Genomic DNA, 24,676 nt, shown 5'->3' on the forward strand with positions numbered 1-24,676 from the left:
ATTCGTAACACTCACTGCAACCTGAAATTGAATTGTTTATATACTGGAATCAGCCGTCCTGTTGATTTTAAGCTACCGATAGTTTAACAAATGACTTGCAAAACTCCTGAATATTTAACAATTGGCTTTCATGAACCAGCACACCCCTGGCTATCTTCGACTTTGACAATTTCAACATTTTAAATTGCATTTTAAACGGTAGTTTGGGTTTGACAATGAAGGACAATAAACCCCCTGTCCATACCCTCAGGCCAGCACAAATATGACAATTTGTAGGCAATATTATCAGCTGTAACTAACCATATAACTGATGGACCATTTTTCTGGGTTGATTTTAACTATTGTGGAGGTAAAACAGAAGATTCCTTGGAAACCTGTAGGACTGTAAAAATAGGACCCCTTATTCCTTCCCCAAGTAGCTCCAAAGCTCTGAGGAAAGGAGCAAAGTTGAGCACCTTTGGATTTTTTTTTTTAAGATCCAAGGATTTTGTCAATTTACTTCAAAAGTCAAAATAATACAGAAAGGCATACGTTAAGATATCTTTCTCCTATCTCTGCACCTGTGCACCCATTGTTCTCATTGACAAAATCGTTTTTTGCTTATATTTTCTTTATTAAAATAGAAGTAAACACACATGGGGGTTTGTATTCCCCACTCCTTCCTGTGTTACTCAAAAGAAACTTTTTACAGTGTTCTCCACCTAGCTTTTTTCACTCAACAAAACCGGGAGTTTTTCCGTGTCAGTGGAGAGACCATCCTCATTCTTTTTTATAACTGCATATGCTTTCATTATGTGGCAAGTTAAAGATGGCCCCAAATTCTTTGCTTCTCTTCTCATTGAGAGATGGATCCTTGACTATGTGGTGGCCTCAGTGACTTGTTTGGTCAACAGAATATAGTGCAAGTGAGGCTGTGTTTGTAGGTCAGGCATGAAGCTGTCTGTTCCCACCTCCTGCCACTGGGGACACCCCCCCTGGGGGGCCAGGTGCTTGGGGAGAAGTCTGCTGCCCCTCAGACCTCCATGCTGTGAGGTAGCCCAAGCTAGCCACACGGAGAGACCTTGCATAGAGAGATGCTCGGTTGGTCCCCAGCTATTTCTGCCACGCTGGCCCACACCCCAGACAGGGCAAGGAAAACAGTGGAGATCTCAGGTGATTCCAGCCCAGCTACCATCTGACTGCAACTCCACGAGAATTCCTAAGTGAGAAGCACTCAGCTGAGCCCCATCAACCCACGGAACAGTGAGAGATAATACATTGTTGTTCTGACTTCTATTATTTTGAGGTCCTGTACCAACTGATAACCTAAACACATTATGCAGGTACACATGATTTATTTAATTAGCCCCTCATAGATGAGCATTCAGGTTGTTACCAATCTTGTGTTATTTCAACCAAAGATGTAATGAATAATTTTGCCTGTGTTATCTTTTTTACACAGTTTCAAGTATAAGTTCCCAGAACTAAAATTAGTGAGTCAAAGGAAAAATGCATTTGCAATCTGGTTTATTTCCATTCACTTAAAGTGTCCATTTTCTCACCCATTTTTCTATTGGCTTGTCCTTTTACTTCTCAGTTTCTAGAAAATTAGTTCTTTGTGATGAGGTGCAAATATTTTTCTCCCCACTTGTCTTTGAACTTTGCTTGTGTTGATTTTTGCAATAAAGAATTTTAAGTCTCCCAAATTTCTTCTATTACTTTTAGCATTTAATTTTTGATCCACTTGGAATTTGTTCTGATGCATACCTATAGTTACTAGTTACAAAATTATCTTGGTAGTATTTAAACACAGGGTTATTTAATTCAGGGAGATTTGACATCTTTATAAAATTCACTCTTTTTATTCAAGAATATTTGCATCTGTTTAAGACTGCTCTTGTGTCTTTCAGGATCAATTTAAAGTTTTTTACATATAGATCTGGAACATTTCTTAGGTTTATTCTTGGTTACCTTGGCTTTTTTGTTTGTTACTGTAAGTGTAAAAAGGTCTTTTTTTTTGCATTGCATCTCCTAACAAGTTGTTTAAATGCATGAAAGCTTTTGAAAATGTTGATTTTATATTAAGCCATCTTACTGAAATCTTTTCATAATCTTCAGATGATCCTTTTGGGTTATCCAAGTATACAAATTATGATAACTTTACTCTTCAATTTTTGTATGTCTTTCTCTTTTCTAACTGTTTATGACATTTAAATCTTATTCCTGCCTTTAATAGGAATGCTATTTGTATTTCTCCTTTAAACATAATGTTGACTTTGTTTGGTTAGGGAAGTACACATCTGTTCCTAATTCACTGAATTTTTCATCAGTAATGGACATTGAATTTTACTTTTAAGCATCTAAAGAGATACATATTTTTCTTTGATCATTAATATGGTGAATTCACATAACTAGACTTCCTAATATTGAACTGAAATGGAGCAATACCCTATGGTCCTTCCCTATGTCCTCAGCCTGCCTTTTGTCTGTAGAAAAACTTTAGCCAAAGAATAAGTTTAATCCGAGAAGAGAGAAAATGCAGAAACAAAGAAAATCGGTCAAACAGGACAAAACAATAATAGTTTAGTCATGGAGCAAAGTTAAGGACCTTTAGTTCCTTCTCAAGGGCTATAGATAATATTCTGAGCCCTATCCTGTGAGCTGCCTTGTAGATACTATAATCCCACCAGGTGGAAGAAGTTAACTACGTGATGCCCAGACAGCAGCCATGACATAAGCTGCCGCGATTCCGAGAACTGGCCTCAAGGAAATGGGAACAAACTGACCCTGGAACTGAAGACTAACTCTACTTAAAACAATCAAGATGATGCTGATCAGATCACTGCAGGACCAATTTCAAGATGACTGTCAGAGCTGACCGTGCTGTTTCTATCGCTATAGGTAGCCCCCGCCCTCCGTTCTATAAAAGCTCTTGCCCACTGGCTGTCAGTGGAGGTGTGGGGGGGCCGGCCTTTGGCCCGGAAGTCCCCCCCACCAGCCGCCAGCCTCTGACATAAAGCAAACTTTCCTTTCCACCAAGCTTGCCTCTTTATTGGCTTCTGAGCAGCCGGACGCCCACTTTCGGTAACAGAACCACCTTTGCATTGAATAAACCCCACTTTATCACACTGTATTATTCTTTTGAGTTCCTTGAGTCTATTTGGTAAGATTTTGGTTTTTTTGCATCAGTAAAGTTTTTTCAGTTGTACAATTATTACCAGGTTTTTGCATCAATATGGTGCTCACTTTGTGTCCTGTTTAATAAATCTTTTTTATACCCATATCCATTTAATTTTGCTTGGTTTTTCTCATTTTGATCCTCTAAGCTCCTTACTTAAGCTTTTACTGTTATCTCTTTTTCCTTCCAATTCATCCCTGTTTCTTTGGTTTCTTTCTTTTCCTCCTATTTGTACCCTGGACCCTGTCAGCTCACATGTTGTCTCTTCTTGTCCTGTTATCACTGCCAAATAGATTCCTGCGTCTCTGCTTTGTGCCCAGGCTTTGTAGAGGTAACTGCTTCATTAAATATCTTACATTGGTAGTAAAAATACTTTTTTTCTTACTGTTTTTGTCTGCTCTCTGGCAGCATTTTATCTGTTTACTTTTCCTGATCTTTTTTGGTTTTGTATCTTTGAAATAACTTGGGTTTGTTCTTTTTGATGCCTCACCTTTGAGGCAGGTGAGTTTTTCTTGGACCAGATACTGGCAGGGCCACATCCCAGCCTAGCAGGAATTTTCATTATGAACCAGGGTCTTGTGCTGGTTATAGATATATTCCCCCCAGCCAATAACGACAAGCAGCTGTGGGGTTTTTCAAAAAAGCATCTCTTTTTCCTTGCTGCTTGTAGGTAGGGCGTTCCCTGCAACTGTGCGATTTTTTAAAACCCCATCACCTCTACTTTCCACAACCAAACTGGGTCCAGGAGACCTTTTGCTGCCCTGTTTGTACATCATCTCTCTGTTGTAAACGTGAGGCTTAGATTCTGTTCCTCACCTGATCTCTTTTACAAATGCGTTTTGCTGACTCATCCTGATTTCTGCAGTCAAGTACTGGCCTCTCCTCTCCCTCCTATATGCTCCCCTGCTTTTTCCAGCCCATCCACCTGCTTTGTAGTTTTCAGCTTTAACTCCCTATTTTTCCTGAAAATGGAAATTAAATCTTCATTTCTTATTTCCTTTTTGCTTTCTACAACTTCAAAGAAAAGACAGACCTCCCACCTTCACCTTAAACCAGAAAGCTACGCAGACATTAGTATTTCAAATTTCGACATGAAAAGCCTAAATGATCGAAGCAGCTAATTTTGAAAATCCTTTAAAGAAAAATAATAGGATAGGGAATTTCATTTTCCTGAGCATACAGATACCTTGAAGACTCATGTACATTTGTTGCCAAATCAGACTCATTTCCCTGATGTTCAGCAAGCCAAAACATTGAGACACCAAGGTTTGCAGCAAACAGAGACATCTAAGTAAAGAGGTCCCAGACTTACCTCCCCGAAGGCAAGGGGCGCAGGTATTTATGGGATAAAGCATAAAGCAGCAGGGCGGTCTGGGGCGTGGGGAGCTCGCAGAAAGTTTACTGGGAAAAGGTGGGTAATTGTCATTCTGTGCAGGTGTAACTAAGCTACAGGCCTCTGCACGTTCAAAAACGGAGGCACCTGGCCTGGTCTGAGGGTGGAGTTCTCGGCCCTCTGACATCAAAAGGTCACCTAGAGGACACTCGCGCATGGCGGGTTGGAGGTTCAGTGGTCCTTTGCAGGCTTAACTTGCTCAGCTCCATACAGACACAGGTGATTCCAAGTTTCTAGAAAACACCTCAGGCAAACATCTTGTTTAGGCTCCCTGATTCTTGGATGACGTGCAGGTCTTTTGCAGCAACAATTAAAACAACCTTGATGTGTAAAGACAGGTTACAGGTGAAATGGATTTAACTGGTGATTACCCCCGGTTATAGATTTAAAGTATTCAGGGTATTTTCTTAGTTTATCATTTGGGCAAGACGTCTTATCTTGCTGGACCTCGTTTCTCCAGTGAGGGGAAAGGCTCTCTAAAGCCTTAAGACAGGGTGGACAACCCAAGGTTTAAGTCCAAGAAACGAATCACGGGTAGTGGAATCTAGGCTCAAGGCTGCTTGGATGGGGGAGCAGCTTGGGCCTCTGAAGTGTCAAGTGAAGAATTAACTTGTAGAGAAAAATTACCAGGGCCTGGCTCTGGGCTAGGAACTTTACATATGTTAATACTCCTGGAAGCACGTATTATTACCTGCTCCATTTTAGAGGCATGGTAATAGGGGGTTCAAGGGGTTAGGTAACTTATTCAGGATGGCAGAGCCAGGACTGAAATCCTGGCCTTCCTGGTTTTGGGGCCAAATGTTCTTCCCGAAGCAACTCTCGCAGGCGTGAAGGCCTGTCCTGCCCGACATGCACGGGCTGCGGTAACATCTCCAGTCTCCAGGGCCCTTGCCTCCTGCCTTCCTTCCCCTCTCCATGGCAATTTTTTAAAACCCAGGCCTTTTCATACTTTTAATATGTACTGATTTAGTCTCTAATCCTGAATGCAACCGAAATAACTGGATCCCCCCTGCTCTCAGTTCCCTGATGACCGAATTCAGGCTGTTACGTGTTACGGTAGCCACGTTCTGCCTGGCCAGGCCAGTGCTCCGGAAACTACGATCTAAACGACAGGATATTTACTAACTTTAACAAAATTATTTAGACAAATCATCCATTTAAAAAATAGACCAAATAAATATCTTTGAAGACCCAAGGAATCTTTTACCCAGATCGTTTCTTAAAAACAAGACAAACAGGGCTTCCCTGGTGGCGCAGTGGTTGGGAGTCCGCCTGCCGATGCGGGGGACATGGGTTCGTGCCCCGGTCTGGGAGGATCCCACGTGCCGTGGAGCGGCTGGGCCCGTGAGCCATGGACGCTGGGCCTGCGCGTCCGGAGCCTGTGCTCCGCAGCGGGAGAGGCCGCGACAGTGAGAGGCCCGCGTACAGCAAAAAAAAAAAAAAAAAAAAAAAACAAGACAAACAAAAAGCTTTTGTTCACATTTAAAAAAATAAGACATACTGCATTTTGACCACTTTTCATTGTTCACTAATGAAATCAATGCAAATAACCTTGGTATATGTTTTGTTTTAAAAAAGGTCAAAAATTCATTTCCGAAAAATTCATTTGCTTGGAAATTCATTTTACCTTCTGAACTCCCTTGGCCTTATAAACCTGTCAGCAGAGCAAACTGGGAGCCAGTTTCCTGCAGCCATAAATTCCACCAGCCTTTTTACAAGTCTTTATTCTTTGGAAATGTAAATGCTTGTGTTGAAAAGTATTCACTGGGAAGATAAATGAGCCACAAAATGATTAGTGCCCATTAAGTGATTTGTCACCTCTGCCCGGCAGCCTAAAACCGACTTGAGGGCTTTGAAAGTTGATGCCATTATTAGCACCTGAGTAAATGAGGTCTCCTGACTTCACTCCTGCCTGGGCCCGCCCAACCCCAGGGCCCCTGGACAGGCCACGTCCACCCAGGCCTGTTAGCCAGCCTTTGTGGTCTCTCCCAGGGGCAGAGGTTCTAACCACAACCTGTCTTGGCATTTCCACTGCCACCTTTAGGCCACAGCATCAAGCAGAGGAAGAGTGTAATTATACCTTAAAGGGATTCTCCAGAGCCGAGACTGCCTCAGGAATTCTCCACTTTTCCTTCTGAGCAAAGGGCAGGTGGGCGCATAGTAGGTGCATGCGTTCCCAAAGGAGCTCTTTGCTCCTTTGGGCCTGGCTTCGGGCCACACCTGCCTAAATCCAATCATTCCAGCCCAGGCCCACCTTCTCCACAGGGCCCTCCCTCTTTTCACGGTTCCTCTCTTCTGTTTGAGAACCTACACTTCCATCCACTTCAAAGTCAAACTCCTCTGCTGACTTTCAAGACCTAGATAGCCCTCCTCACCCAGTTTATCACCCACTGGATTCCCTGAGCAGCCCTGCTGGGTGCTACAAAGAAGAAACCACAGCTCTGCCAATTAACGCTGATGCATCTCAGAGTTGGCGGCGTCTTCCCCAGAGAAGAGTGGAAAACTGGCAACGGATGAGTTTGCGTATCCTGGAGGACAGTCCTTCCCAAAGGCAGTAAATGACATGCTCACCCTCATCAGGGATAATGAGCTCTTACCAAATATTCAAAATAAAATTAATTCACTTCATTTTATAGGTCAGTGAAGCATGCATGGGGGAGACGGGGCAGCCGAGTGGTGGTGTAGATGGCTGATCATTGTTAAAAACAACATTCTCAGGAATGACTTTGCACTGTCGGGATGTTCTCGGTCATGACCCGCTCTGAAATGGCTCTGATTTTTACAGTTTTGAGGTTCTGAGTTCCGCCTGCTTGTCCTAGTGGCTCCCCTCCGGTGCTGTTCAAATAAAAGGTGTTATTTCTTCCTCCGATCAATGTGACTGCCTATTGGCAGAAGACAGAAATTTTAAGAAGTCTTCCAAAAACTAAGAAGAGATTGGCCTTGAGTGGGAGCCTGGACCTTGGGAAATACAATTGTCAAGGTGGAGATGGGGCGAGAGAGGAAAACAAGGGGAGTGAGGGTATCCTCACTCTGGGCACATGGAGGTCCTGGTGCCCAGACCACACAGCACACCAATTATATCAGAATCCCTAGGGGTGGGGTCCCAGCATGTCTGTTTTAAGGCTTCCAGATGATTCCTAAGTTGCGTTGCTCCCAATACTGTGTCACTCTGCTTGATCCAATGGGCTGACAGTGTACAGACGTGGTGAAGGAGGGAGGGGACAAGAAAGCTGGAAACTGCACGGGGGGTGCCGTGTGCAGGTCCTGGCCCACGGCTCCCCAGCCCTGTCACAGATCCAGAACATTCGTCTTTGTGAGAAAGAAATTCTGACAGGCTCTGACATTGCTAACTTTCCTGAATCAATTTCATTCTGCCTTTTTTAGAAGTATGTACCTTCTTTGGGTTATTAGAATGTAGTTGATAAGTTCTATTTCTTAGTTCCTTTGAGGATTTCCACAGGGTAGCCTTAGCCCTAGTCCTCTGAGGTCATTTTCATTTTCTTTTCAGAAAATAGGTAGTAAATCATTTACGAAATGTCAAATACTGTGCAGGGTTCTGGGGATACAATGGTGTGTTGACCATACCGCTCTCCCACTCAAATATTCGCTGTGAGGACTCACAGCAGTTGTATGCAGTTGTATTCACGGCCAAGGTTTATCACAGCTGTGTGATAAGGACACAGGCGAATCGCAAGGGAAGAGAAACAGGCGGAGTGGGAAGAATCAGGTGCAGGCTTCCTCAGGCTCGTTCCCCCAACCCCCGCGAGAGGGGTCACACAGACTGCACCCCCAGCCAAGTGCGGCCACAGGCAGGCAGTGACTGCCTGGGAGACCATTGGAGACTTGGGCTTGAGGTCTTTATTGGGGGCTGGTCACGTGAGCAACCCCTGGCCAGCATGTCCCCAAATTCCAGAGCCCCAGTAGAAAAGCAGGTGTTCAGCATACACCACATTGTTTGTGCCATCTGGGGCACAGTGGGCTGCTCGGAGGATCTCAGTGTGAGAAGCCAAGGTTCTAGACATCAACCAAGGGCCAACCCTGCAAGTAGGCAAGGATGGTGGTCTCAGCCCTGCTATGTGACCTCTTTTCTGCAGAAATGCTAAGCTGGAATGGTCTCTGCCTTCCTGAAGCTCTGTGTAGTTGGAGAGAGAAACATTTGTCTCATCATTATGTGTACAAATATCACCACGTCTCTGTGAAAGTTCCAGGAAGGAGATGTACCGGCTGCCAGGAGAGCTGCTGCAGGGAGTCTGACCTGGCCTGGAAGGTCAGCCGAGCCTCCCTAAGGCTTCCCATGGCCAACTCAGGAAGATCAGAACTTAGTTAATTCACAAGGGCTTGCAGAACCTTCTAGGTGAGAAACAGCAGGTCTAACAGCCGTGGAGCCAGAGTAAGCATCTAAAAAGTAGAGTGTCTGTAACCAAGATGGAAGGGTTGGAGCTCTGGCAGGCAAGGCCTTGCAGGTCACGGGGAGGATGGGGGGCTTCACCCTAAGAGCAGTGAGAAAGCATCGAGAAGTCAGAAGTGCAGCAGGGGGTGGTGGGATAGGGACTTCAGTTCTCACTTCGAAGTTGAGTAATTTGGTTACTATGTGCTAGGGAAGAAAACCAGAAAAGGGCAAGTAGCAACAAATGTCAGGTTATTTTCTGTGTTTTCTTTAATCAGTCATGTTTTTTTTGCTTCACCTCAGTTTTGTAGACAGATACAGGAATTCTCAGTCTGGTTGTGAAATACCCCAGTGTATCTGCAATGATTTCTGGGGCTCTTAGTAAATCTTCAAAGCAAAATTAATTAATTTCACCATCCATGTACATGTCAAATGCATACAATTTAAAGCAAAACATAGTTTTGCCTGGGTAAGTGAAGCGAAGGAAGCAATGGCAGGGATCAGAAACTGTCAAAGCTTTGGGGAAAGAAGAGCAATTATGTGATTACTTATAGATTTGCTAAGAATACACTTGGATACTAAACACACAATAGTGAAACATCAATTCTTTCTCCAAGAAACTTAATTTTAAAAATGAAAAAAAAATCTTGAAAGAAAAAATTTAAGGAACTCATGGTATAAATAAACCAAGTATTTTTAAGGTTATTATTTTTGTATTAATGTAATAGTAATACGTGTTTGTCATAAAAATTTCTAACATAAGGAGACAAACAAGAAGAAAGAAAAAAAAGAAGACAAGGGCTTCCCTGGTGGCGCAGTGGGTGAGAGTCCACCTGCTGATGCAGGGGACACGGGTTCGTGCCCCAGTCTGGGAAGATCCCACATGCCGTAGAGCGGCTGGGCCCGTGAGCCATGGCCGCTGAGCCTGCGTGTCCGGAGCCTGTGCTCCGCAACGGGAGAGGCCACAACGGTGAGAGGCCTGCGTACCGCAAAAAAAAAAAAAAAAAAAAAAAAAAAAAAAAGACAAAAGAGAAATTACTTATACTTTGAACACCAACTTTAAAAGCTAATTTCCCTCAGCTCTCCAATTTAGTTTTTCTTCCAATTATTCACTATTTACACAGTCTCACAACGAATACTCTTATAGCTAATGCTTTGCACACATTCATGATTATTTCCTAAGCCTGTATTTCTAACAGTGGGTATTGCTGAAGCAAAGGCAGTGCAAACATTTAAAGCTTTTGACATTTGTTTCCAACCCGGCCTCCCCAGAAGTTGTACCTTTTTATATTCTCCTTAGCAGTGCCCGTTTCCCACAACTGCTCCAGCTCTGAGCACTACTGACAATTTGACAGGGAAGGAGCATCTCGTTTTATTTGTGCATCAATGACTCACGTGCTTTCGTGGAACACACAAAACACACTCAGCTCTGTGACGAGACCTGAGCCACGTGGTCTCTGCCCTCAAGACAGCTGACAATCAGGTGGGAAACCTGATGCTTGGTGGCAGCTGGCTGCAGAGAGGAGGGGGCTTATGTGAGAGTGCTGGGAAGCATTTCTGTCCTGGGGGGTATTTCTGAAGGAGGAATCAACAGGATTTGATTCTTAGATAAAACAATGCAGTTGGTTGCATGAAAAGTGACTATAGGGCTGCCAGCTAGAAAAAGGATAGAGGAAACTGGATATTGGAAATCAGGTAACTAAAAGGACCTTATTCACGGCCCAGGATACAGTTCCTAGAGGAGCCTGGTTGGGGTGAGGCTGGTAACAGCTCTTGCTTTCTCTTTTTAACTTTTGAAGGAAGCATCTTTACTTGTGTAAAGAAAAAACAATAATGAACTTTTGTAACGTTAGGTGTGCTGCATTTGAAATGTTAGTAGTTCTTCGAAGTTCAGAGGCCAGTGGAATATGAGGTTGGGGCACAGGTAAGAGAGTAGGGCTTCCAGTGACAACCTGGGTGTCCTCAGTATCCAGTGGCTTTGGCCACCAAGGGCTGGATGAAATGTGAGGCAGTGAGTATGCGTGTGCGTGTGAGCGTGTGTGTGTGTGCCGAGAGGGTGGCGGAGGGCCGAGACACAGCCGAGAAGTGGAGCCAGTAGGAGACACAGAACTGTTCCACCAAGTCTTTCTCTAATGGGGGGAGCCTCACACAAGTGGGAGCACAGTGCCCACACAGGTTTCCCAGGGCTGAGTCTTCCAGGAGGAGGGGAGATAAGGGTCAGCATCAAGCCAGTTGTCTCTCCCACCCTGAGATGTGGTCCTGAAAGGAGAACCGATTTGCTCAAAGACACACAACACACCCCGAAGTTGCTCTGGGCCAAAATATATGTCCACTGACCTCCACGGACAGTATTTAGGATCGTGCAAAGAGAAGGCAGAAAAAGCCCGATTTTAACACCACGGTGTTATGTCGACCTATGTGTCAGGCTCTCGATTCTTACCCACATGGCCTGGCTATCAAACAGGTAATTTCTTTGGAGCGCTCACTCTTGGAAGCCTGTGCTACATCCCGAATTCCACAGTTGTGACTCCTAGAATTGAGTTTTTGGAGGCGAGGCTTCACTACAACTACACCACACGATCAGCTACGTACGGAAGTGCGGGAGTGTTAAAGGTCCTACAGATTAACGAAAATTTCCCTGTGTGAAAGGAGGTGTGTAAAAAAGTACAGAGTACTTTCCAGAACCTACTTACCTGATGGAGTTAGAGACTCAGAAACAAAATTATTTCCCAAAGAGAAGGTTTGGGGTCCTGTTGGAGGCAGGGAGATCACCCGAGCGGCTTCCACCCGAATCCTCTGGCGGGTCAGACTGATGAGTCAGTACAAACTCCTGGACTTGTCTGCACAAAACCTGCCTCCGCCCCCTAAACGTCTTCACCATGCATCAGAATTCCCCGCTAAATTACTTTTTGGCATCTACTTCTAACTTTCCCCCATATCTTATGCCCTCACTCTAAATAACTATAATAATGCACACATTGGACAAATCTTTTAAAAATGAAGCAATGTTTACAACTCCGGCAGACCATAAAATGCACATGTTCAGGTACTGTTATGAACTAGAAGCTGCCAAACTGATACGGAGTAAAGAAAGGTCAGGCTTTCTTTTTTCTTTTTTTTGGTGGGGGGTGCACCACGCAGCTTGCGGATCCTGTTTCCCTGACCAGGGACTGAACCCCTGCCACAGCAGTGAACGTGCTGAGTCCTCCCCCTGGACCTCCTGGGAATTCCCCGTTTTTCTTTTTTTTAATAAGGGTAGAAACTCGGTCTGTCAAAGCTTCTGGTGTGGAATCTAGTCCTTATAGTCACCACGTGCAAACCTAAAAGTGCTGTCCTAACCCCAGGAAAACAGCAGGACCACAGGGTCCAGCTGAAGAAATGACCCGATTTTCACAATGAGCCTTCTCCTCCCAATGTTTTGAAATCCGAAGCACTAGACTGTGAAAAACCCATACCTTTATGGTGGGTAGGCCGGGGCAGAGGGGTGATATGGCTTGAATTCCTCAGGGTAGAATCACACTAGGGGTGCTTTCTAGTTCCATGCCAGTCGCCTCCAGGGGGAGTTGCTGCTGCCTGAAGGGACTAGTGGTATTGATCACAGAAATAAAACATTCCGGGTTAGTCCTGTAAAATACGTCTTTTGGCGTTCGGTGATTTTCTAGGAAGTGCAGAAGAAAAAGTTTTAGCCCTTTGGGAGTGTCTTAAATCACATGAGAAGCAGCCAAGTCTTGCGTGGATCTGTGGTCACTTGTCCCTTTTCTGTCTTTGTGCTGCCACCTAGGGAGAGAAGGAGAATACACGTTGTATCCTGGTGAGGAGCAGCAGTCACCTGCGATCCCGAGGACCAGCTGTACCTTCCAGAACAGAAAAGCAAGGCTGGTTGGGTTAGTCCTGAGATCAGCAGCTGTGCGTTTGTGCTTCAGAGAGAAGCCTTTGGGACTTCCCTGGTGGCACAGTGGTTAAGAATCCACCTGCCAATGCAGGGGACAAGGGTTCTAGCCCTGGTCAGGGAAGATCCCACATGCTGTTGAGCAACTAATGCACCACAACTACTGAGCCTGTGCTCTAGAGCCCGCGAGCCACAACTACTGAGCCCACATGCCACAGCTACTGAAGCCTGGCCACAACAAGAGAAGCCACTGCAGTGAGAAGCCTGCACACCACATCGAAGAGGGGCCCCCGCTCGCTGCAACTACAGAAAGCCCGTGCGCAGCAACGAAGACCCAATGCAGCCAAAAATAAATAAATAAAATAAATAAATAAAAAAGAGAAGCCCTCAGGCAAAGGAAGCGGTTTCCGTTGGGGCGACCTCATTCTAGGGCTAACGTTAAGCTCCTGGAGGTGGGTGAGATGCACATTTTCCTTCCAGTGTTCAAAGGGAGTGAAATACAAAATAATGTTAAGGTTGCCCAAACTCAGGGAATAGATACCCTCATCTTAGGAAAAAAATGATAATACAAGAAACAGATGAAAAAAAAGTTCTAAGGTGAATAATTCTTAAACCATGTTTTCTTCTCTTTTCCTATGCAGATCCAATGTATAAAAAATAAATATAGACTTGCTGGTAGAAGTAGTAGTCCTTAAAATCCTCCTGAAAAATGCCATGGAATAAGTGTAATTATTGAAAGCTGGTTTCTTACTGAGCACGAAGTCAAACAATTTACTCTGGAGCTATAAGTTATCGAAAAAAAAGTTGATGGAAATCAGACTTCTATGCCATAAGTGGGTAAGATGTGACAGAGGTTAGACCTTCCCTGACCAGCCGCGTCACCAGAACTCTGTCCACTTTCCTGCTCAGCTTCTTCCACAGCCCCTGGCAATATCTGACACCCCATCTAGCCACCCCCCTAGAGCAGAAACTTCTCGAAGGCAGGTGTTTTTGTTTGCCACGTGGACAGCTGCATTCCTAGCGCCTAGAACAACATTTAGCACAAAGCAGGTGCTCAGTATATGCTCTTCAAAGAATAAATGAATCCAAGCTTATTCCTTGGCTTCTTTTTCCTTTTGAAAGAACTTATAACTTGACTAACTTTAATTTTACACATTCTGATTAAAGCACATGTGTAAGGTAACAATTCTCTTAACATCCATGAAGAAGCTCTGATTCTTCTGTAAATCACATTTGGTGCTTCCCTCCGCCCCTCCCTGTCTCAAATAGGCTTGATTAGTGTGAGACCATCAAAATAACATTTATTAACAAAAGTACAGTAAATGCTAAAAAGCTGACAGCTGAATTAAAGACTTGGCATGCAAATGCGATAGCTAAGTAGAAGCTTTGCTTTAATTCTGGCTCAGCACTGCTGAAGATAAATTGACCTGCAGAATTCATTATGAATAGAGCAAGAAGATGAAACAGAATAAATCTGATTTTTCCTTTCTTAGGATAAAATTCACAATTAAAACAGACTACTGAAAGAGAAATGGCCATAAAGCTACATACACAATGATAAGAAACTTGGGAAGGCAAAAAAGAGAGAGGGCTGGGCTTGAGGGTGGAAAGGCAGCCTCGGGCTTGGCCACTCACAGTGTGGGTGACCTCACTTGGACCATCTATGAAACAGGGATACACCCCCCTTCCAGTCTACCTTAGAAGGTTGTTGTAAAGACTAATTTAACTACTGATACAGGATTGCTGTAAAAACTGTAAAGTACTATTAAACATAAGGTACTTTTCATCAGTCTAATGACCCTGAGAAGTATATAAGCTGGAAGAGTGTATAAATCTGTGTATCAAAAGGTGTACGAATCTAATCATTTCTTCCTTATTCAGATGAGGTCAAAGCCTGTGGACATCTTCCAAGGACACTAACAAATAGCCTTTCACTTGCCTTCCTAGACTCAGAGCTCCTTGCCTTCCACCAAGAGGTTCAACTGTATAATGCAGCGAACTCTGGAGATCTCCAAAGTTTGGATTAGTCCTGGAGAAAGGGCTGTTTGGAAAAAAAAAAAAATACGTGATACAAGGCAGCTAGTTAAGTTAGATCAACTTTAAGAACAGAGAAAGTCAACCTTAACCTATGTGAAGAGTCTGTCTTTCAAATCTGGTGAAGGGGTGGCTTCCCAGGATGCAACGCAAGTCGAAGTTAGGGCCTCTGGGGAAGGGAGTTAATTTGGTGCGGAGAGCCCGGCAGTCGAAGTCCTGAGTTTAGGTTCTGGCTCAGTTATTTACTAGCTGTGTGACCTTGGGCAAATGAAATGACCTTACCCTTAACTGTAAAATGGAGAAAATAATACCAATTGTGCCACATGGTTTCCAGAAGGATTTTAAACACATAAATTCATGGGAAAAGTGCTTAAAAATTGCAAGGCACTTTGCCAGTCTTTGTCATTACTTTCTAAGAATGATGCTCTTTACAGTTCTTTCCACTGCAAAGTAATGTAATCTATGGAAAATGAAGAAAAGAGACAAATATATAACATGAACACAATAGCCAGGGTGAACATGTTGGTGTATTTGCTTCCATTGAAACAGATGAGATGATCCACCCAAGGAGCTCAGACGAGGGCCTGATGCGGGGTGAGCACAGGACAGATGCTAATCAAGGGCATAGCCTCACAGGGGTGGAGGAGATGAGGCTCCCCAAGCAGCAGTGACCGCAGGGCAGGACATCAAACAACCCAATGATCTAGTCTCATCTCCCACGGAAGACACCACTGTGGGTCAGCCATGCTAGTGGCTTGTCCATGGGTCAGAGTTAAGGCAGGATTAGGACTACAACCAAGTATAAATCCAGGTCCTTTAAATTAATTGGCCTTTTTAGACCAATTATTTTATTTTTTAAAAGTAAACTTTTTAGTTTAGTTTGAAACATGGTTGGTCATTTTCACTTCATTTTCATCTGTTTACTGTTAGTCATAAGTTTGCATGCAGTATAAACACTGTACATTTAGTAAATGTAAATGGGTACATTTCAGCTTCTCACTTCCAAATTGCCTTTGCGTCTGGCTAAAGCCCTGAGTAAGAGAAATGGGAGCATGGGAGTGGACGGCAGTGCACTAAAAATAGACCTGAACAGATGAAACCCAGGCCCACTTGACATCCACATTAAACCTGATGGAGGGGAATCTCTTTGGGAGTCAGAACCTGAGAAGCACAAACCTGGAAGATGAAAGAGCCTGAGAGCCAGAGTACAAGGAAAATTTAAATCGAAGATAAACCAGGCACAAAAAAGGAAAGGATGTTGGTAATCTGAGATCAGTTTCAGAAATATGAATGGTTTGATGAAAATGATGGAGGCTCTGTGTGTGTACACAAGTGGTTTTAGAGTTTGCAGAAATCTTTTGAAGCTTTCCCCAAACTCAGCACATTAATCAAAAAGATAAATCGTGTAAGTAAGAGAAGCAAAGTGCCAAAGGATCTGAGTAAGGTACAGTACCCCAATGTTTGGTACTGTACCTTTGGTAATAAAGTCTAAAAAGTCTCTAGTTTGAAATTCTTTAAATTTGAAGGAAGGATAGGATATATACGTGTATGTGTGTATATACGTATATATGTTTGTGGGTGCGTATGTGTATACGTCCATCTATTTGTATATAAGTGTCTGTGTATATACATGTGTGTCTATTTGTGTATATTGTGCATGTATATATATATAAAGCCCACATTGATTTGTTCCTAATATTATTCCCCAAAATAGCACTTGGCAGGTGTAACACCTTTAGTTTTTCATTCTTCAACTACTATTCAACGCCTAGTTAACACTGCACATTGCAAGTAGGATTAGTATCTTCATCTTGACATCAAAGGTAAACTCAAATATGGAAGAAAACAAAATTGATGATTTCACAAATTCCCATTTAATCTATAGCTAAGTCATGATGGGAGCTCCTATTTAAAGCTCCTGAAATCTAATGTACAGTATAGTGACTATAGTTAATAATACTGTATTGTATACTTGAAATTTGCTGAGAGAATAGATCTTCAGTGTTCTCATCACACACACACACGGTAAACAAGTGAGGTGACAAATATGTTAATGAGCCTGGTTATGGTAATCATTTCACAATCTTTGTGCATCAAAACATCACATTGTACACTTTAAATATATACAATTTAATTTGTCAATTATACCTCTATAAAGCTGGAAAAAAATAAAAGCTTCTGTGAAGACAAGGGGTATATAGACCACATACACTCTCAAACTTCAATAATTTAGGTTATGGGCTTTATATGAATAATCTTTAAATGCCATGTAAAGGCAAATTTATTAACAGCACAGATGTAAACAATGTATTCTAACTTGAGACGTTCTGACGCAGATAAAATGACTACAGTAAGTGAAGTTTAATCAACTGATAGAAGAAAATTCACAGCCCTTTATCCAGAGATTAAAGATTACATCTATTTCTATTAAGCCTACACAAGGAGTTTATGAATATGTTCTTAAACTTCAAGAGCACCACAGAAAACCACTCAGAATGAAACTTGAATTCCAAAGTTCAGCCATAAAATGTCAAGGAACCCCATTTTGTACTGCAGAACACTTTTCTGAGGTGTCCGGTACAGACTAACTGATTGATCAATTGATTACCTCATACCTTTATAGAAGGCCTACTCTGTGCTGCCCCATGTTAAGTGCTGTGGACATAACTGTGACCTAGTCAGGCCAGGTTCTGTGAAGAGGGTGAGGCAGGAAGATGGGAGAGGATTGGAGGCAAGTGAGGAATTAGGAATTGCATCTCTGAAAAAATGATGCTTGAGATGCCTGAAATGACACGATGGAACAAATCACGTGAAGATCTGGAGGAAGGATATAAAAGATAAACAAGTCACGCAAAGGCACTGATATGGGAACAGTGTGGCATATTCAAGGACCAACAAGAAGGTCATGTAATAGCTTAGACAATGTGAAAGACCAAGATAGATCAAGATCATGACTTTGACCCTTGGGATAAAAAAGTCAAGTCTCAATTAGTGAGGACACTGGTTAGAATATTCAACCTATCCAACATTTGTACCCAACCTATCCAGTGTGTACCAACACCTACCAACTGCATACTCTGTGCAAGACACAAAGGTGAATAGTACAGAGTTCCTGCTGTTAAGTAGCTTACCTTCAACAGGGGTGATAATTCAAGAGTTTAAGTAGCCTTTCTCTCATCCTTTTGCCCTTTGGGTTGGGTGTCACTCTCCTGGCTCCTATGGCACCCTGCCTTACAACTACGGCTGCTGTGGGGATTAAATGAATTATTATATGTAAAGTGCTCAGAACAGTGCCAAGCACATAAATGCTAGATAGTATTTGTTATTAGTATCATTAGTTATTAGTATTATGAAATGATCATATGAGAAACAGGATATTAGCACAATTTCAAGGTATGTCAAAAATGGAGGGGCATTTCACAAAATAACTGACCAGTACTCTCAAAGTGTCAAGGTCACTGAAAGATAAAGAAAGACTGAGAGACACATTACAAAAAAAGAGGAGATATGCTTAACTAAATGCAATGTGGAAGGATGGACTGGACCCTGGAATGGAAAAACATTAGTGTAAAAATAGGTGAAACTCAAACAAGGGGGTAGATTAGTTAATAATATTGTATTATTGTAAAGTCCCTGGTTTTGATAATTGTACTGGTTATATAAGGTGTTAAGGTTAGAGGAAGCTGAGTGAAGGGTATATGTATACTCTCTACTGTTTTTGCAACTTTTCTATAAGTCTAAAGTTATTTCAAAAGAAAAGAAAGAAATTGGCACAGAAATGTCAGAGATGTTGGAACTAGCAGACAAGAACATTTAAGCAGCTATTGTTAACTATAATGAACTATTTGAAGGAGAACACAATGAGGAGAGAAATGCGAAGATATAAAAAAGAGCCAAATGGAACATCTAGAGCTGAAAATTCCAATATATGAAATAAAAATTCACTAACTGAGGTTATAGAAAATGAAACACTACAAAGTAAAATTGAAAATAAAGAAGAACAGAAATTAAAGGACCTGTGGGACATCAAGTAGTCTAGCATACAGGTAACTGGAGTCCCAGAAGCCAAGAGGGTGAAGAGAAAAGGGGGTGGGTGGGTGAAGAACAGAAAATTTATAGAAATACTGGCCAGGAATTTTCCAAATTTGATGAAAATTATCAAGAAAACAAAGAAGAGACACAGATAACCAAATCAGGTATGAAAGAAGGAATATCACTACAGATTCACAGACATAAAAAGGATAATAAAAATATAAGAAACAAGTTATACCAATAAATTTTACAACTAGATGAAATAGATACATTTCTTGAAAGACATAAATTACTAAAACTGGCACAAGAAAAAGAAGAAAATTAGAATAGCTTTACATCTATTATAGAAATTGAACCAGTAACTAAAAAATTTCCCAGAAAAAAAAAAAATTCCAGGCCCAAATGGCTTCACTAGTGAATTCCGTCCAACATAAAAAGGAAAAACAATACTAATCTCACAAAAACGGCTTTCAGAAAATGGGTGATGAGAGACTATTTCCCAACACATTTAATAAAGTCAGCTTTACTCTGATACCAAAACTAGACAAAATCATTACAAATAAGGAAAACTATAGACCAATATCCCTCGTGAACAGAGATTTAAAAAATCATTAATAAAATATTAGGAAATAAAACACAATACTATATATGAAAAGACCAAGTGAGTTTATCCCAGGAATGTAAAGTTCAACATTCAAAAATCGATCATTATACTTCACATATTAAAATATATTCCTTTACTAAAGGAAAACTGCATGATCATCTCAATAGATGAAGAAAAATTTGACAAAATTCAGTATCCATTCATGACTAAAACTCTCAGTGAAAAGAAGAGAACTTCCTCAGTCTGATAAAGCGCAGGCTCAGCGGCCGTGGCTCACGGGCCCAGCCGCTCCGCGGCATATGGGATCCTCCCGGACTGGGGCACGAACCCGTATCCCCTGCATCGGCAGGCGGACTCTCAGCCACTGCGCCACCAGGGAGGCCCTGGATCTTGTTTTCTAAATACCATTCTCCTCTAAAAGGAACCCTGGCTCCTTGGGAAAAAGGCTGATTCCAGGGCTTGGACAGGGAAAACACATGAAGAGCTTGGACTACCCTCTTGCAGAAGAAGTAATGAAGTATTTAAAAATGAATGAAACATAACAAAAAGATTCAGTAGCCAGCTTGAAGGGACTCCTACTGGCCCTTCTGGGACAATATGAGGAACAAAATAATGTAATTTAACTCACTGGATAAAATAACCTTCAAGTGCATGATGATATAAGCTCATACATGAATAAATAAGCAGAGAAGGGAAAGCCCTTTCTTCTAGAAAAATGCCAAAATAAATAAATATAAATGTAAAATAAATATAAAAGAAATGATGGAGTTGGAAAGAACATCAGTTTTATTTTAAAACTTGTGAGTGAATGTTGAATGAGGAATAGGATACTTAAAAGTGCCAGAGTATTTGCCCACAAATCACTTATTAATTACAAAGAGAAAAATAATAACTCTACAGTGGATAAACCTGGTGGACACCACCTTAATCAAGCAATCAAAGTTAACATCCCTAGTACTGGGTCATGTGACTCTTGACACGGTGCACTAAGAAAGACACAGCATTACTTCTATGGGTGCCCAAAAGGTGAAACTTGGATCTAGTCAAGAGGATACATTAGGCAAACTCAAAGTGAGGAACATTCAACTAAATAACCAGCCTGTGCTCTTCAAAAATGTCAAGGTCAAGTAAGACAAGGAATAGGTGAGAAATTTTTCCAGATTAAAGAAGACAACAAAAGAAGGCTCAGTGCTAGACACTTTTACCACGGATATTCTTTAAAATTTTCCAGAAATAGAATGTTCTTAATGCAAAATTATCCCTTCCAGAATATTGGGAAAGATTGAAAGCCAGCTGAATTCTAACACTAAGACCTAACAGCAATATTGCTTTCTAATATAGATGCAAAAATTCTAAATAAAAGCCTAGAAAACCTAATTGAGAACTAGATTTGACAATGGTTAAACCAGATAGGGAGCATCCATGATGCTATCCTTTATCTACTGCCAGGTAGAGTTTAGTGTAGGAACTCAAGCACAGTTTAATTGGATAAAAACTCTACAACGAGCACAAGAGATGCCAAAAAGATATTTGATAACAACCAATACCAACTACTAATTAAAATTTTAAGGAAACTAAGTATAAAAGGAAATACCAAAGATAGATATTCTTTATCACATTAACAATAGCTAGTGTCAGAACTGATGGTAACACACATTAATAAAATCACAAATTAGGCAAAGATAACTACTATTACCTATTATTCTTCAATAACTGTTCTAGATAGTCTTGCGCATGTAATATGATATAAAAGATATAAAAGAGCTATAACTATCAGAAAGAATTGCAAACTTTTCAAAGTAAGATTATGTACCTTATATGCATTGAAAACCCAATATGAATAAAATTTAAAAATTTAGATTAATAGTTTAGTAAATTAGTTATTTAAAGGATAAATATATAAAAATGTAAAACTTTACCACAAAATAGCCAGTTAGGAGATATAACTGAAAAAAAAAAAAGATTTCATTAATAGCAACAAGAATACCTAGAGATACTCCTAAAAAGAAGTATCTGGAACCTACATGAAGATGAAGAACCAAATGTTAGCGAAAGGTGATTAGGATTTTAGTAAATATAGACAAATACCATATTCCTGAATAAGGACACTGACTTTTGTAAAGATGTGTTTTTCTCAAAATGATTTATGGGTCTAACAAAATCTCAGTAAAACCCATTAGAATTTACTCTTAGAACCTGTAAAAATGATCCTACAAATCTAATGGAAAAAATAAATTGGTGAGAAAATAATTACAAACCAAGGGAAAAAAATTACAATGAACACAGTGGACAAAAATGAATGTCTTTAAGTTATAAAGTACTTTTTAGAATCAATAAGAAAAATACTGATACGCCAATAATTTAACAAAGGGCATAAACAGATAATTCTCTATATGATGGCAAATGATAGGTAAATGTGAAAAAATGAACAATATTATTACTGTGGACAAAAAAATGTTGCCTGCCATTTTAGAAAACAACAAATGTTGCCCACCATCAAGCCATCAGCCTCTGCAGAGCTTCCCCTCACCCGCCCCCCACCTTGGTGCGCCCTGAGGGGAATTCAGGATGGAGAAAAACAGAATACTGGCCCTAGACAGTTCAGATGCATATCAAAGGAGTAATTTCAATGAGCCCAGACTCTTGCATCTTGCCATACCCAGAAAAGCACTAAACTCATTAACTTGAGATATCTGGGTTTTTTTGTGTGTGTGTATGGTTAGTAGTAATCTTTTGATGTTTGACTGCATGGTTTTTTTTCAAGAAAAATTCCTACATATCCTGGCTTCTCTCTTATCTCTTTGGAACAGTTCCTCAGAGCTATCTGAGAGGCTGCCTCCCAGGCTATAGTCCTCTGTTAGTTCCCAGAATAAAACATAACTCTCAACTTTCAGGTTGTGTGGGTTTTTTTTCAGTCGACATTATTAATCAGGAAAATGTGAATTAAAACCACACTAACATGCCTTTTTTCCACTTATTTGCAAAGATACTATTCAAAGCTAGTAAGATAAGAACTCATACCATCATTTGTTAGAGTGCAAGATACTATATATAACCTTTCTGTGAAATATATTCCTAAAAGTATATATTTGAAAAACTCAGTTATGAATCAGTAAGCCCACATCTAAAAATCCATTCTAAGAAAACAATAAAAGATATGGACAAATATTTACATAGAATCTGATTCTTCCAATAGCAAATGTTTAAAAATAATACAAATGTCCAAAATAGGACTATGATCATTAAATAATCAAATACTCAAATAATTAAAAATTACTGTCGTTAAAAAAGTATATTTACGAAGAATAGTAGCCTGGGAAAATGCTCACAAAATGATGTCAAGAAAAAAGGTTATAAAATTACTATTATAATTCCTTTAAAAATTATTATAGAAGAAAATGCACCATATTATCTCCAGGTAATGAAAAGTCAGGAGATTATAATTTTTGTTTTATACTTTTCTCTATTTTCTGCAAAGAACATGTATTCATAAAACAGAAAATACATTAAACAAAAGATTTACCAAAAACTAAAGGCTTTTAAAAAGTAGTAGTTTATCTGATAGTTGTGTTATATTTCTCTCAGTATATTGAAAACCATATTGCTATAGCTACCATGTGCAAAGTTGCATAAAATAACAGGCATACACTCAAATATTGTCACACATCAGTTTATTGAGGAAATTGTGATGCTAGAGGTTAATTCTATTCACTTGATTACTTTTCATGATGTCAAACAAAACTCCAAAGGCCACAAGCCATGAAGTTACACAATTACTTTCCCGTATTTTGTTTAGGAAACACAAAAATCAAACACAAAGAAATGTTCAAGTGAATCTGAAAATTGCCTCCTTCCTACTTTTTTTCAAAAGGTGGTAATTAAGGGTTAGGAAGTACAGTGGAATGGAGGAAGGATGAAAATGGGACATGTAGAAGGCAAATATTTTTGTTTGATTTTATTTTCAAAGTTTCAAATCTTTCCAATTTTTTTAACATGTTTTGCACCAAAAAAGGAATCAATACTTTTCATTCCACTCTTGTCAACTTTAGCCAAAGCCTTCTGAGCTGCAGTCATTTTGCTATTTTTCTGTTAGTGAAAATAAGAGAAAAAAATTGTTATGAATGTAACAATTATAAATCATACATGCAAATCAAACAAGACTATGCATGTCTCAAGGTTCGTTAAGGGAGGTAAGCATTTGCTGCTGACATGCTTCATAAGGGAGTGATTCTTTTTAAAAGTTCTGATTTCTATTCAGAATTCAGATCTAAGAGACAAAATATGTTAAAAGAGGCAGGAGACAAAACTGCCGCCTTCTAAGGAGTGGAATGTTACAACCAACGGTTTACTTTAGGGGAAATAATTCTGGAGGGTGTATTAAGTGAAATAACACAAACAATGGAACTGACACAGGCAGCAATTGTCAGAGGGAGGAATTACAGCCTTGTATTACCAAATGATGAATAATTCACAACAATCTACCATCTGATTTTATTCATAGGCTCTATGGGAAACCAAGGACAAAGCTATTATATTCAAAAGATAACCTGTATTGCAAAGCATCCAGGACCAGCAGGATAGCTGTCCCATTTTTCCTCCAACAAAAAAATACTTTCTAAAAAGCTGACTCCAAATAACTCTGCCTTTTAAAATTCTATCTCTTCCTGGTCACTGTTTTTGTTTTGTTTTGTTTTGCCATGTCCTATAACAAGCACTGGCAGAAGGGAAATAGCAGTTGATTTTACTTCAGTGTTCAGCAAAAGCATAAATGATGGGAATCAGCAAAGAAAAAATCATCTGTCTCCCTGGGAACTGTGAGAGAGCCATTGCCAAGGTATCTTTTAAGGGCACAGTCAATATATGATCCCTAAAAATTTGCTTTTTACATTCTGTCACTTATAATTTAGTAGGCTTATATTTTGGCTGGATGGGGAAAAGTGACAGTCTCTGAGACAAGTTATCCTCCATCCCCTGCAATTAACTGACATCCTGGTCCAACCTCTTATCTCACTGGTGCGGTGCCCAAGTGGATACAATGGGAAGCAGCACTTAGAAGGGTGGGGCAGAAATACTCCTCACAGAGAAACTCAATGTCCCTGCTTACAGAAAGCACTGAGATCACCGCTATTTTAGCCAAATCTCAAGTTGGATTATCTCCTGATAGCCCATGCCCTGATAAA

At 40.7% G+C, this 24,676-nt stretch overlaps 1 protein-coding gene across 5 annotated transcripts in view; it reads right to left on the minus strand.

The window, feature by feature from the left end:
* Nucleotides 1-11,844: 11,844 nt before the first annotated feature.
* The window catches only part of RNASEH2B (ribonuclease H2 subunit B), an 84,047-nt gene continuing 71,215 nt past the window's right edge, over nt 11,845-24,676 (minus strand). For 3 of the 5 annotated variants that reach the window (XM_082602070.1, XM_082602071.1, XM_082602072.1), the window contains one exon: nt 23,151-23,582. In XM_082602070.1, the coding sequence (XP_082458196.1) occupies nt 23,466-23,582 (117 nt within the window). In that variant the 3' untranslated portion in view covers nt 23,151-23,465. Of the gene's footprint in view, nt 12,715-23,150; nt 23,583-24,676 lie in introns of those variants that run through there. The other 2 variants (XM_082602073.1, XM_082602074.1) reach the window with 2 other exon arrangements.

This window comes from Mesoplodon mirus (genome assembly GCF_964341445.2).
Source record: "Mesoplodon mirus genome assembly, chromosome: 17".
Lineage (NCBI taxonomy): Eukaryota > Metazoa > Chordata > Mammalia > Artiodactyla > Ziphiidae > Mesoplodon > Mesoplodon mirus.